Source organism: Gorilla gorilla, chromosome 12 (assembly GCF_029281585.2).
Source record: "Gorilla gorilla gorilla isolate KB3781 chromosome 12, NHGRI_mGorGor1-v2.1_pri, whole genome shotgun sequence".
NCBI classification, from domain to species: domain Eukaryota; kingdom Metazoa; phylum Chordata; class Mammalia; order Primates; family Hominidae; genus Gorilla; species Gorilla gorilla.
Window position 1 is genome coordinate 103,328,387 of NC_073236.2, and position 16,096 is coordinate 103,344,482.

Here is a 16,096-nt window from a genome sequence, read left to right on the forward strand (position 1 = left end):
CCAGGCCCCTATAACTTCAGCTCATTTTAAAAATAGGGTTTCCAGCAAAGGAATGCTCTGATGTATTTTGTAATATATTTTGACTTCAGACAAGATACGGGCGAAGTGTTTTTCAAGATTTCTTGTGGAGATATATGTTGTCAGCTAAATAACTCTACTCAAGGTATAAATGCTTAGGACTACTGTAAGCAGCTATGTTCAGCATCATTCTGCAGGTCTTTGTCCTTGGTTCTGTGCAGTTTATTTTAATTCAGTGATTTAGATAAGGAAATACAAGTTGTGCTTATTTAATATAAGCTGGGAGGCATAAAGTATAAGATCACATTATCGAGATTCAAAAATATCCCAACTAGTTAGAAAATGGTTTAAAATGATTCGGATAATTTCTTGTTATATTTGGCCGGGTATTTATATCGTTTAAAAAAAAATCAAACGTTCTATTACAGAACAGATGAGAACCATCTAACAGCAGGTGATGTAGTAAAAAAAGTTCCTAGTGTTTTTAGCTACTTATAACCTCAATATCAGCCAACGAAGTGCAATTCAAGGACCTAATGCAAACTTAGGCCACACAGTAGCACTGTACTCAGCAGACCAAATTGTGGAGTACCTTTTTCTGAGACAGTGTCTTTTGCTGTCATCCAGGCTGGAGTGCAGTAATGCGCTCTCAGCTCACTGTGACCTTTGCCCCACCAGGCTCAAGCGATCCTCCCACCTCAGCCTCCCGAGTAGCTGGGACCACTGGCGCATACCACCACGCTTAGCTATTTTTTTTTGTATTTTTGGTAGAGGCGGGGATCTCGCCATGTCGTCCAGGCTGGTCTTGAACTCCTGAGCTCCAGTGATCTGCCTGCCTTAGCCTCTCAGAGTGCTGAAATTATAGGTGTGAGCCACCATGCCTACCCATTCTGGAGTATCTTGATTGTGGGCCATATTTTATGTAAAGACAATGACATATTGTGTGTCAAAGGATGGAAAAGATCAACAAAGTTCTAGAAACTGTCACCTGAGGAATGGTCAAGGAGAATGAGGATGTTTATTCCGGCAGAAGAATTAGGGGAATTCGAAATGGTTTTAACATATATGGGGGTGGGGTGTGTATGTATTATTTTATTTTTTTCTGGAAGAAATACAATATACTCTTCTATACTCTAGAGGGCAGGGCCTGGATACATGATTGGAATCTGCATGGAGGCAAAGCTGGGGTCAACAAAGTGAAGCACAGTCTAAGGATTATGGCTGTCATATGCGGAATGTGACACTGTATGTGTGGGTGACCTCCTTGTCACTGGATGACCTGGCAAGTGTACTAAAGGGAGAGTGTTCTGGGTGGCTGGAAGGATGCACTCCAAAGCCACTCCAGGTTGCACTCCTGATGCAACTGGCCATCAAGGAAACAGAGAAAAAACCACAATAAAGCAGCAGCTCCTTTCTCCCAAATGACTATGTATTTGTTTGTGTTAAAAATAACTTTTTTCCCCTTTTTTTCGGGTTGTCAAGGGAGTGTCTGAACAGAAGTGAAAAAGATATTCAATTACATAATATGCTTTGACAATATCATATTAGGCCTCAGAAAAAACATACAGTCTTCTGTCTACTCACTGTTTATGCACTGACAGGTCCGACAACCATTGTGATCGCGTTTGAAACCATTAATGCAGTCCTTCCCTGTCAGAGTGCAGTTTGATAACTCCCCACATGCAGGTGGATCAACTGTGATGATGGTTGGTTCTAATAATAAATAGAGAAAAAAATAACCAATGAAACATATGATTACCTTTTAGATGCATTCAATTTTTGAAATTCCACACCATAATGTTACAAAAATCAAATCAGTAACTGTCATCAAATCCTAAACTTTCATGCTCTAGTAATATCTTTAACCCCTGAAACAGATATATTTGTGTTCGGATTTTTGAAAATGTGAACACCCTACTTCTTTGCGTTTGAGCAATTCATGCAGTTTTTGGTACCTTCACACAATTCTTCTCTGATGGTCACCACTACTGGAAGCAGACGAGAGAGGTTAACATGAACTCCATTTAAATTGTTAACTGCTCTTCTATTTCTTCCTGATGTTTTCCGGTTTATTTTTTATAATAATCAGGATACAGCTGTCAACTATCAATTATCTCACTCCCATTCTGTAATACTTCTGAAATCGGTTACTATTTTTTTTCCAAATTAATAAATCAGTTTTTGAGACTAGCTTAAAACACCTGGATTTCTTTTATCTTTTATGTGGCACTCCCTCACTTATGGTAGATGATACGACAGATAACCACACACTTATCCTCAGGGCCCAGAGACTTGTGGGAGCAGAGGGAGATACACACATTCAGGAGAAAGAGTGAGCAGCCATGCTGGGAATACGGGCACTAAACAAAGCAAGACCAGAGGTGACACTTTACCATATTAATGAAGAATTGCTTTGGGTAGTAACGGTAACTACATATACTTACATAAAGGATAGTATGTATTTATATAAGGTTTAAAGTGCTGTTCATAAATGCCTTCCAACTTTACCATATTCCAATGAGGTGGGTGCTATTATTATCCTCAATTTACAGATGAGGAAATCTAGCACACTGACCTGCCCATGGTTACAGCATTAGTTTGTGGTGGACCCAAGATTCAAACCCAGGCAGTCTGACTCCAGTCACACTCTCAGCTTCTGTGCAACACAAAATCTGCTGTAATGGTACCTGTTTCTCAATGCATCAATAAGGGACAGTTTATATAATGCCAGGTTGTGGGAACGGTGTTGCCAAAGGGAACAGAGGCACTGACATACTTACGCAACATCTTTTCAACAAAAATATACTAACGTCTTCAAAGTAAGCTGTTGCTCACAATATCTTTGTGAAAGAGCTGAGTATAGAATGTCTCTACCTACATTTTCGCAGATGGAAAATATGAGGTGCAGAGAGGGTAACTGGCTTATCTAAGTTTACATAGTAACCCAGTAGCAGGCTGGGAATAGAACAGAACAGAGGTTCCTAACCTCCTGTCCAACACTCTATCCATTAGTCCACACTGTCTTCTCAAGTTTCATCTCCTGTTACCAGGGAAGAGAGATCAAAATAAGTGTTTTAGCTGCCACTGCTGAGATCAAGAGTTCTAAATTTTTATCCATCTACTAAAAGGGGACAGTGATTCAACTCTTCACAGGTAGCAGACAACGATGACTTACTAAAGAGATGCTTAGATCAGCATTCTCCCAGTAAAAATATGTATCAAGTGAGTATAGCACACTCTATTCTTATTACAAAGAACAGCATCTTACTAAAATTTCTATATAAACTTTTCACTGCTGTAGTTTCTAATTTCCTTCAATAACCAAGGTATTCTTCCTGACAGATAACTGTAAACATCAAAAAATAACTGAAGTTTACTTGTTTTAAGACATCCTGAGTTAGCGTGTTGCTGCTCCCCTCCATTCTCTTAAAATTTACTGCAAACATCTTTAGTTCTCAAACCTATTAGTCTTTCTTTTATCACTACTTTTATTAGCTACCCCAAATAATGATTCTATTCCAATCTTCAGTCCCAAGACTGCCAATGTTTTGTCAAAATTACTCTAACCACAAATATGAGAGAGCAAAGAAGGCAAGTATCAGGTTTAAGTAAACCCACCACAGGTTATTCCAGTGAGAAAGGACTTCTATGTTCTAGAGCGATTAGGCCAAAGTTGAGGGAAGAATTCTGAACTCTATGCACACTGCTTTCCTGGACAGCTTATGGGTAAAGAAATGTCTTAAGCATATCTACACATACCAAAATCTTCTATTCTTTACTGACATTTAAGATGTGAAATTTATGAGAAAATTTTGCCTTCAGAAAATATACTATGGAAAAGTATATATTGAAGATTAAACTGACCTTGAAAAATGTATAATCATCATAGGGTAGTATGGAATTTTAGCAGCAGTGAATTTTAGGGATTTGCTTAGAGAATCCATCGTCCAACTTTTACAAAGATGATCTTCTACCTCTAAATGATATTTGCCCTCAGTAGTGATGTATGTGCTGTTTTTTAAAAAATATATTAGATTAACATGCGATTAAGGTTGTGATCTGTGGCTAGAAAGTGAAAGGAACAAATGGACTGGGTTATTTGAGGATCAGAACCACAATGCTGACTTGGGCAGCCCCATATCAGTCACAGAAGCCAATCTATCCAAATGGCTTCAACAGTTAGGTACACAGTCACAGATGTACATCTAACACACATTTCTCCAGGAGAGGAAATATGTTCAATATGTTTTCCTAAAATATTCAGCATAACAGGTTTTGTTCACTTGAACAAATAAAATTGCATAAAGGGCCGTTCAGTATGTGCTGGTCTTACAATGTGTGTGTTAAATATTTCAGGTAAAACAAGTCCCATGGGATACCTTCCAAGCCTCAATGCTGTAGCATGCAAGAAGCAAAAAATCATTTTGTGCCTCTGAAATTAGTATTTTCCCATTCACTTATGACCTATATTAGATGAAAGAAACAGGGAAGCACAGCCATTTCAAATTTTTATACCCTCAATATTTAACATTAAATACAGAAAAACACAACAAAATCTTTTATTCATGAAAACTTCCAATTTACGTTAGAACTATTCAATTTCCCCTCGATAGATTAGGCTGAACACAACAATAGTCATTGTGATATGTTAAATATAGCTAGAAATCTAGGTTTTCTTAAGAAGACATTTTAACACTTGGCATCTCATTTTATTACATTTAACAAATACATCTCATTTTCCTACTCAGACACAAACTGGAACAAATTTTAAAGTTTTTTTCCAGGTGGTAATACATGTGTCTTGGGTCCTTACTGCTAATACCCTATGTAATTGGAGTAACCGTTGAGTTGTACACATTTGCAGGCAACTAGTTGTCTCCTGGCATTTCAATTGAAGTCATCCATTATACTGTACTGCCTTTCGTCATTCTCCCAACATTTTAGTGCTTGGTTTCCTATCATGTGAGACCATAGCCAGAGTAGTTAGATTTCCATGAGAACAACATTACAACAAAAATATGACCTGTAAGTATATAGATTATCTACCTATTTATGAATTATCTAGAAAAAAATCTCACATTATTGTTAAACATATTTGAGAGTTTGCTTCCAGTCCAACGTATTATTATATAATCTCAGAACTGATCCTATTACTAATGTCAGGGCAATTTTTTGAGAAACAAGTGCCATGAGACAACTGAGATTCAATTTCTTATGCTAAATAATTAGCTCCAAAGTGAGACATATTTGACACCGTTCTCAATTAAAGCATTTCAAATCAATATTATATTTATAGTTCTTAAAGAATAATGACCAAGGGCTGGTCAGATTCTTAACATAGCTTTTATCCAAGAGAGTTCCTGGTGGGAGAAGAGGTGATTTTAAAGAATCTAGAATCATGGTATCTCAGTATGACTGTTTCTCATCCAAAAAAAAAAAATGAAGAAGCTTGAGGGAGTGTGAGCAAAGTATGTGAAATATACATTCTGCTTGTCTAAAAGTTACAGCATCCTGACATTTGCTCATCAGGAATTGTTATTATCCCCGACTTTTCTCTAGTCTATGCAACAGTGCTTTGAATACGGAAATTACCTGTCGGGTTTTGGTCTGAAGACCAGAAGATTCTCATTTAAATCCCACATTTCTGTGCTCCTATGTTACATGGGGTATGGCACTGAAATTGTGTGTCGGAGAATACAAGCCTTTCTAGGATGATGGTGACCCCCTATCTTTGGCGTGTTTGGTAAACAAAGTTCAATTGAACAGAGGTCCTGCTAAGATTTCTGGAGGCACTGATGCATCCCTGTACGTGATACTTGCTGCTTGGAGCAAAGAAAACTGTCCCCCTCTAAACTAGCTTGGTAGAAATGTGTTAGTAGGCCTCTTTCAAAGGAGAGAAATGGTCTTAGATTTCCTCATTTAGGAGAATGAGGAAATCCTTGCATAGAGGTGGGGTTTTGGAGAGGGGAAATTCAGTGAAGTACTGCTTATAGGATCACCTTGAAATTCTATCTCATCTTGTATTGAATCAGCTGAGGAATCAAAGAAATACCTTAATGTCCTCCAAAGGAAGAAGGCTTGAAACAGCAGGAATTCACTGTCTTTGGCTACAACTATTTCTAAAGGGAACCCTCCAACAGCTTCCTTGTGGAGAAGAATTCTAAAATAGTCTGAGCCTAGAAGCAATAAAGAACAAAAATGGGTGTTTGTTATGTCTACATTGGTTTGCTGTTTTCTACTCAGCATCTAAGTGGGAAACTTTACTGTCCTCTACCTGTTGTTTTCTTGAACAATTTTTAGAGACCCTCCAAGCACCTTACACTGTCCAGAAGAGCTATTTTTAAAAGAACCCTTGGGATTGTGTCAGGAGTGCAGATGCTCAGCCACCAATTCTTATCCCAAGTCTTAGAAAACAAAATTTTGAAAGAAAATATCTTCTAACATGCAATAACATACACAAACCATGTTGATTCTTTATTTTACGTTTATTAAAAATTTAGGGTTACTTCTTTCATAACCTAAAAAGCCTAACAGATGTCTTGTCAGTAAAATTATTTCCAGGAAAATGTTAGTATTTTTTACAAATTAGAGAGCTTCAGACACTGTTATTGAAAAACACCATCGGTATTTTATATTGATGCTCACGTATTTCCTAGGAGCAATTTTATCTACTCAATGGCGAAATTAAGCTACTGGGATCACAATTAGTTTGATTAAAAATATAAAGTTAAAATGAAAATCATGAATCTAACTTCAAGGCCACGGTACTAAACCATAAATACACATTCGGTTATTCAGATGTTATGTGTTAAGCAAACAAATCTAAGCTCTCTACTTTCTTGCCTTTTGTTAGTTTATTTTATGAGAAATTCTCCAAAAACTGGCCAAGGAAGTAAGAAGCTGAAACTCAAATTCAACCTTTTAAGATGCTGGTATAAAGTTTTTAGATCAGTCTTACCCTCACATTATATAGTTCAACAACTCTGGGAGAACAATAAAAATGAACATATTTTGATCCTCAGTTATTTTTAAATGTATAGTTATATATATTCACTTCTGAAACAATATAATAATTTTTATATTTCAGGTATATGTAGCCTAAATGACAATGTTAATGGATGCTTTTAAATTGCTGTCTAATCTGTATTACTCCACTGAACTTCTGGTTTTGAATTAATCCATACAAGGTTCTTAGATAGATTACTATGAGCTGGTTCTCTCTCAGAAATAATATTAATTATCTCCATTGAGAAATGTGTGAAGCACTCTTTCTGACTGGCAGCACTGGGAAAGCTGACAACCAATTAGCAGTTCTTGAGTATGGGTGGGTGACTCTGTAAATGTACAACTGTGGAAGGCATACATAGCCATCCCTGTTGGGTCTGTGTGTAGCACTGTCTTGTCAGGAGGGTAATTAACTCTGTTTCCAGATTCTGATTGTCTCTAGGACTGCTGCCTCACTGTGCTGTCCTCTGGTAAACTACAGGCCTGGCTGTGGAAAGCAGCTGTCTGCCAGCACCCTCTGTTCCTATGCATTCATATGCACACACACCCACACACTAAGAAAAGTCTTTCTGGAAAAACCTCTTTGTAGGCAAATTTCTAGAAAAAAATGCTTTTTTTTTTTCCTTTTTATTTATTTTTCTTCTTCTTCTTTTGAGATGAGGTCTCACTATGTTGCCCAGTCTGGTCTCGAACTCCTGACCTCAAGCAATCTTCCTACCTCAGCCTCCTAAAGTGCTGGGATTACAGAAAAAGTACTTTTAAAAGGCACATACATTCTTACATTTCTTTACAAGTGAAAAAATACTCAAGTAGAAGTATTAAGATAAATGAAGCTAACAATTCCTGCCTCTCGTTTCTCTTATTACCTCTTCTTTCAGGCTTTAATAATGCTTTGCAGATTTTACATAGCTCTTCTTTGTAAATTCCCAAGCCTGCTTATTTGACTATGAGAGACAAAAATGAACAATTATGCTTTCTTTTCAGACTTACTTCAGGCGCTCTTTCTTAAGGTAGTTTTATTTTTCTATTTTGGGCAGGGATTGGGGGGTTGGAGGGGGCTGAACTTGGTTAAGCAACGTGAATATCCAATGAGTAGGAAAATTCCAAAATGTCACTGACTTGACATGGCAGTTCAATGGCTAAATATATCAGGTCTCCTAGCCAGGGCCATAAAACTGGAGATAAGGCTAGCCAAGACAGCATCAAAGCTTGTCTGTTTTGCTGTATTTTCATATGTCAAGCTGTTAACACAGATGCTTTTCAAATGTGACCCATAACTGGTCAGAACACCTTTCAAATAAATCACTAAATTGTCAACATAATTGCATCTTGGGAAGGAAAGTACAGTGAAGATGAAATTATCCCAAATGAAGCTAGAGGGAAAACTCTACTAAAGCAGACAATAAGAAAAAAAAAAATTGAAGATACAAAAATTCCCTAATCTGGAAGTGGGAATTTCCATAGTGTTTGAATGTGTACTTAAGAAAGCCTCATTAAGTCATGGAAAAAAGTCTCTTACGGTTGGAGTTTTCAAATTCTTTTAGCCGCTACACATTTGGTTATCCTTTTTCCCTTGGTACACTTCTCATAACAACACCTACATCCTTGTAATTTCTGAAGTACTTATCTCAGAGCAGTTTGTTTTATTTTAAAATGAACAGTGTGCAAATGTTCCCAAGATTTGTATTATTTTGTGATCGGAAAAGGAAGCAACCATGTATTTATTTTAGACCTATTTATTAATTTTGTATGCTTTTCCCAAGGAATCTTGGCTGTTAGACATATTAATATTTTTCTTCCTTTACCAAAAACATATTTAATAGGAAAAGACGGTAGCATTATTGAGATTATTAAAAGACCACAAAAGACAAATTAAAAATTTTTTTTATAGAGTGGGGTATCTTTTTCCAGGAATCCAGCTTGAGATAGCTCACAAAATTATCACTGGATTCTAAGAATCTAGATCTTTTATACTTGTCTTACATTTTATTCTTATTCTTTTTATTGCTAATGTTCATAGGAATTATATTTTGGTAGCTTTAAGTGGAAATAATGTGTTACATTAATAGGTATGCGGGTTTGTGTGTGTGCACATTTAAGTAGCTATTTTCAACCTGGAGGATGGGTCAGGCAGTCAGAATTTTGGTAAATGGAACCTAGCCTTCTGGCAAATGGTTGAAAACCAGGGAGGAACGGTCTGCACGTTAGGGACAATACTTCATTCATTGTTTATAACCTCAGCACCTAGTACAGTTTGGTCTATAGAACTGCTCAGTGAATGAACAAAACGGGAAAATGAAAGACATCTAAGCACCTAAAGTCAGTGTAACATTATTTGGCAAAGAAGAGCTCCCATTCAAAATTGTCCTAAGAGGCTGTATCTCTAATTTTCTAACTTTTAGAAGATTAGACAGTAAGTTCCTTAGGGTCCACGCCACTGTGGCAGTCTTTTGCACATAGGAGGTACACAATAAACGAGCTCCACTGAAGCAGAAAGCCAGATCTGAAGGCTGTTGTAAACCTGACACACTTAATAACGGTGAAAATGGAGTGCAAATCCCCAAATCCAAGCCATCCAAAATGAGATTACTCAGTGATGACACTCGGTTTCCTGAGATGGGTTAAAATACGATCATACGATCTGTATCTTTGGCTTAAGAAGGCAGAAAAGTACACAAAGCATTATAGAAGGCCTCCTATAAAATTCTTAATGTAAGATCTGACATCCCAAATTTTAATTATCTGGAGAATTCACTTCTGGAACTACCCTACTCCTTGATAATGCCAAATAAAAAGTGTTATTAAAATAATCCTGAAAACAGCTAGGCAGTCATTCAACTCAGGAGCTCATCTTCTACTGCGTGAAGTTATGGGCACTTTTGCTGACTGCTTGGCAAATTGACAACCGGGTTAAATAGAGACTGACAAGAATCAGAGAAAGAAAAGGAAGAGTGCACAGCAGAATGCACACGTGCTGGTGATGGTATCCTGGTGCCTGGCAGACTGATGGAGGCTGAGCAGCTCATTTACACAGTGGGGACTTAAGTGCCAATGGTTAGGGCCTGGGGCCTAGAATTTGGATGGATATGCACAAGAATGGGCAGAGGTCAAGCCTGACAGGATGGGAGAGTGGGTCGGGGCTCTTGGGTTGAGTAATGTCCCTAGGTGGGAGGATGCAGGAATAAACAAGTAGAAGCAGAAAACAGATCCAGCTCTCCCAGAAGTCAAACAGCAAGGTCAAAATTCCAGTCAGAGGCTCAACAGAAGAACCCGGGATCAAGGGCTGGGCCACAGAGTTCAGAATAACAGTAACTGGGTCTCAGCAATGGGGATGGAGCCAGGAGTGGACTGGCCTTTGAATCTAAGCCACAATGATCAAGTACTTTGACATTCATCATCTTATTTTTCTCATCCCGTCTTCTCACAATGGGGGTCTACTGGGAAGCAATGCCAAGGTCGTGGATTTGGAGTCAGAAAACATAGCTTGAGTCCCCGCTCTCTCATTAGGCTAACATGTTATGATGGACCTCTCTGGGCTTCCAGAAAATGGGAATACTCATTATTTCTACCTCACAATATTCCAATAATGCTCAAACAAGCTTGTCAAGAAAAGACTATACTGTAAGGGTGACAGCAACATTACTTCTTGTTGTAATTATTGATGTCATGCTGATCTTGTCTGCTCAGAGCTATAACTGGTCTCAGGTAATGGCTAATGAATGAATTCTTAGCCCTTTCACAGACCTCAAATGCGCAGCTGATAAACAGTATGGCAATTGGTTCAGCATTCTGAACCCTGCCTGTTGTAACTTAAGCATCATTTTTTGTCTCCACTGATAACGTGAAAAGCATCTGAGATGGTGGGCGGGTCTGTGCTGTCTTTTCATATGGTCTGGTAAGCTTTGGAGCACGTTAGTGACCAGCCAGTGACGCCTTTCACATTTGCTGAGTAGCAGTCTGATATCATTGTTCTACATTTTGACTATGTCTATGATGTCTCCAAGAGAACAGAAATCTCTTAGTAATCAGCTAATCCAATGTGGGTCAAAACAATGACTCTGTGTGCCTGGCCCCTGTTCTTCCTCTCTCATGATGGGGGCCTTGCTAGATCTTTAGGGACAAGGGCAAACTCATCACAGAATCATTTATACTACTTTTTATCTTTGCCAGTGTTTCTTGCCACTCTCAAGTTGAAAGATACAGAAGACCTATTTCTAAAAACTGTTTTTAACGAGCAGATCTCAGTGTTAGGAAGTCAGGGATCTCAAACATATGTTAACAATAAGAGAAAATTCAACCAGTACTTTCATAACAAGAATTGTAGGGGCTCCTCATGCAATGAGTCATGTTCTTAGTATCTCTGTCACAGGACGGTGGAGCACACCCCCTGTGGAATTCGTCTAACATAAAATCTCCATGGAATCTTTTAAAAACTTGATTCCCAGAAAGGATGAGAGATTTATGGCTTTGAAAAGATCTGAGCTTGCCGACCCGCTCAGTATGCAAGGCCCGAGGCCATCCCAAGTGGACAGCTTATTATCTCCAAACATATTACAGCTTCCCTAACAAATAGAGACTCCTTGAATTGTTTTAAAAGTGAGCTGACATGCAGGGCAATAGCTGTCCATTAAGGTGAAAAAGAACATGATCTCCTGTCTTCCTACTGATAGGCAAACTAAGGGGGTTCAACCACCATGCAAGGCACAAAGGCACAGGCACGGGCAAATGGTAGGCACTGATTATACATAAAGAAGCACATAAATATACCTCATTAGATTATGTAATAGATCCAAGGCAGTCTCAAATTATATCATGAATGAATACTTTTTTAAAGTAAGGAAATGGGGATCCAGGTAAATTTTAGCTAGAAAAGAATAAGCTGCAGTCAGGGATGAGGTAAGCACACAGAATGCACGCTTTGAATTCTGGTGCTGGTCGAGCGGTGGCTTGCAAATCAACTCTCGGTTTGCTCCAGCAGACAATGTGAAAGTTACATGATTTGCAGGGTCCACAAGGATCAAGTACTTGGCCTTAGGATCTTGAGGATTCTTAGTTGTGTTTCACTAGGCTGCTGCAAAGTAAGAGCTGGAGCCTGGGACTGCATCTTTTTACTGGCAGCTAGCATTAAATTCTGTGATCTCAAATGGTCCATATACCTGAACTAGGCTGTTTCAAACAAACCAGATAAATCCAGCTAATCTCTCAGATGCGAAAGTTAAACTCCACTGAGGTGTAAACAGGTATTCTGTAGATATAAATGGTAAATAAAAATTTGGTCAAACTGCTGCTCAACTTAAACTCAAAATATTTATAAAACAAAATGCACGCTTTCTGGCAAATTTCAAAAACATGTTACATGTCCCGTATTGCTCAAAGCACATCAAATTTAGATTAAACTGATGGTACGACCCCTGGACCAAGATCTGGCTTTGCTGAGTCCCCTGGCAACAGATTTCCCAATCTGCATTCTGGGAGTTCATGCAGGGGAGTATTTGGGAGTCTCAAATTAAGAGGCTGATAGGTGGGTATGATGCTGCTCCTGCCACCTCATCAGCCACCTGTGATGGGGAGACCCACACATGCGCAAGAGGCGTTCTTTAATGGACATTTCCCCTCTTTGAACCTGTCCTACGATTTTAAAATAGTATTGCAACAGATGGTTTATATGCTTGTGTGACACTGTATCTTCAATAATCAGATAGATGCAACACAGAAAAGTTCTAATGGGGGTTTAACAGTGACTCACTGGATTTTTCACTATCTTCAGTGCTAACCCTCATATATTAAGCAATGTGAAATCATTCTGTTTTTATAGGATACACTTAAGACTATACCAGGAAACAGTATGGTATAACTAGAAGTGGAATTGGATAACTAAAATACTAAAAATAAATTATAGTAGAATCACAACCTATTTTGACCTGTTTCTATAGGCAAATTATTTTAGTCTAATTTATTTGAAAAAAATGTTGGAATAGAACACCTGCAATTTCAGAAAAACGTTGTAATACCGTATATGACCATTTAAATATATGCCTCTAATCCCTAGAAGTCATAAAAATACTATGTAGTAGGTGAATTGATTTTTTTTATAAACACACCAGGAGTTATACTTACAAATAAGTGTTATTGATAAAAGTACTTACTTTTAGAGGCTATATTCTTATGCCAAAATGCTGTTCATGTTAAAATTCTGTTTGAAACCTCTTCATAGTTGCTTTCAGAGCAAATTACTATGTCATAGAAGACAAAGTGCCTTTATTTTACTGTCACTTTTTGCTTCCTCTAAAGAGTTTTACTCAGCTAGATCCGCCACCTTTTTTTTTTTTTAAACCAGACTTCAACATAAATGACTTTGGCTATTTCCTAGAGTCTAATAAACCTTCAAAGTCAAGGGTTTACAAAGCTAAGGATATTCAAAAGGATGTGCTGTGATCTCTAAAGTCAGTTTCAAAAGAGAGGCACCAAAAATATTCTGAATGACTGTATTCCTGGAGTAAGTATACATTTTTCCCATATAACTTGTGAAAGGAAAAACACTTCACTTGAATATGTACATTTTAGTATGTTTAAAAATAATTTTATTATCTGGTGGGACCTTGTATTGGTGGGAATAAACAAACATGCTTCATAGGAAAAGTGTAATCAGGTGCTTTAAATACAGGAGTGTTGAGTCCAATGAATTCCTTGGAACTGAGGCAAACAGTAGGAGATGAAGATGAGGATTTTAAAATAAGATGGTCGAATATAGCCATGTTAGGTAAAATGGTATCTTTTGAACATTGGGCAGTATGATTACTAATTAAAATGTTAAATTCTACTGGGTAGACAAAAGCTAAAAAGTAAACCAATTCTGCTATTTATCAATGGTTGCAGCATAAAGAAGATGGAATCTTTTCTTTTTAAAGTCTGCAGGCCTTTTCTGAAGGGCATGTCTCTTAATAACCTTCATTAACTTCTGTTTGGTTGCCTAAGAGTTGTCTCATCCAAAAAAAGTTTAGCACAGTCTCAAAAGAGATTGTGTTTATTTAAGCTTGTTGGAAAAACATTCCTATCATTTCAAGAATGACTAAATATTTTTCATTCACATAGTTAGCATTCCAGACTATGTTTTCCTGCCTCTGTTGATTAGATGAAAATTAGCAGGCCCAAGTCTGATCTATTAGATGCAATTATTGTCTTAGTAGGAAAATTATGAGACTCCCAGCAACAATACCCTTTTAGGTATGGGAAGTAGACAGCAGAGGAAATAAAGAGCAACCCACCCCCTTGCATGCCACTTCAACAGGGAAATACTTAACAGCTGAGCTCTGTAAACTCAGGGGCAGAGGAATTTCTAATCATGTGTTTCAGAATTAGCTCTCAACAATTCTGAACATTTAAGGCATTGATCAGTTTGGTCATCTAGCAAATTAAGAGTGTAAGACCAACCTTCATTTTTACTCGTAAAACTTGGTTCAGTATGGCAGTCTTACCCAAAATCAAGTACAAAGAGCAAGGCATTACCGACACAAGCAAAGACATGCTGGACTTGGAGAACAAGCAGCAGAACTCCTAGGTATAAGTAAGAATAACCATTTCTTCTCTATTAAACTACTTCCACAACATTTACTTATACACTTGTTTAACTATTAATGTAAGTGGTGGATCTAACATGTAAAGAAAGCCACTCATATAATGTACATATTTCTATATAGCTGTGAAAAATCACAAAATCTTGAAAGTGATATATTAAGGCTGGATATGAGTGTCTTTTACATTTACTTTACCTATATTCTAGTTTTATTGCAAATATGTAAAGACATTTTAAATGATCAGAGAAAAATCAAAATATGACAATATTCATCATTGAAAAATTTCTGATGTTTATGTTAAAGACCTAGGTTAACAAACAGTCATTTGCTACGCATTTGTTACCCAACATATGACCTTATTTGGACAAGCAAAAAATAGACTGTGTTATATTTTAATTTCCATTTATGGAACTAGTTTCCAGGACGTTTAGAGTTAAAGGATAAAACACATGCCTAACAGTCTTTAGGCTATTACGAATATTTTATTATTCTTGGCTTACTAATAATAGCATAGTATATGGCACTGAAGCAATACCACCCATAAACTGAGTTTTGATCCCTGTTATGTACCAGAATGTTAATAACATGTGACCCTATGGCATCTTTGACTTCACTGCCTCTTGGGGTCAGCCAAACTATGTTTGACTCCATGCCACAAAAGCAGTAGCTTAATCATTTGAGATACTGTTCAGTGAGGAAGCATTATGGGCAGGGCTGGAAACATTTTTTCTTGTTTCAAAGAATTCCCACCCAGATATGTGCCTGGTACAGACTTTTCTGGCAGCCCAGTGGAAATCTCATTAGAAGGGCAGCTTGATTCAAGCTATATCATCAGCCTTCAGGGAGAGAATATAGTGCTTCTATAAATTTGGGATTGATGAAGAAGACGACAGTACATTTGACAGCTCACAGAACTCCAGTCTTTTAGAGGAGCACAACTTACAATATTGGGTGAGCTGAGACTGAAGTGGCTTACTAAATCCACATAGGTCAAGACGTGCCTGACATCCAGTCTTCAACACTGTCCCAAGTAGGACCAGGATTCCCTAAGTAAGAGATCCAAGAAAGCCAGGTGGCAGGAAGAAAGATAGTTGATTTTTTGGTTCAACCACATTCCATCCTAAACCCAGAATTAGAAAGAATCCATGCACAGTGAATCTCTTATTCCTCTATCCTCTACTTCAAGAGTTAAGTCCACGTTAGCAGAATTATTAGGCCTGAAACTCAGCTGGGTATCTGATAATATGTCTGCAAATAGCAATTTTAACTTTTTATTAAGAAGAAAACTTAAAAAATACTGAACACTATGGACTCTGATATACCTCTCATCCAGCTTTAACAATCTACAAATAACTCTTCGACTTCCTGTTAGAGATAGAACATGGATTTTGCTTTGTTTTCAGACAGACAGAAATAATAGAGGGGAAACTACCCATTTGCCCAACCGCGAGCATGGAATTTATTTACTGGCAACCTGAGTATAATTCTGAATGCTACCT

At 37.6% G+C, this 16,096-nt stretch overlaps 1 protein-coding gene across 4 annotated transcripts in view; it reads right to left on the reverse strand.

The window, feature by feature from the left end:
• The window catches only part of CRIM1 (cysteine rich transmembrane BMP regulator 1), a 201,123-nt gene that overhangs the window by 49,779 nt on the left and 135,248 nt on the right, over nucleotides 1-16,096 (reverse strand). For all 4 annotated transcript variants that reach the window (XM_031007160.3, XM_063695962.1, XM_031007168.3 and 1 more), the window contains one exon: nucleotides 1,603-1,731. In XM_031007160.3, the coding sequence (XP_030863020.2) occupies nucleotides 1,603-1,731 (129 nt within the window). The remainder of the gene's footprint in view (nucleotides 1-1,602; nucleotides 1,732-16,096) is intronic.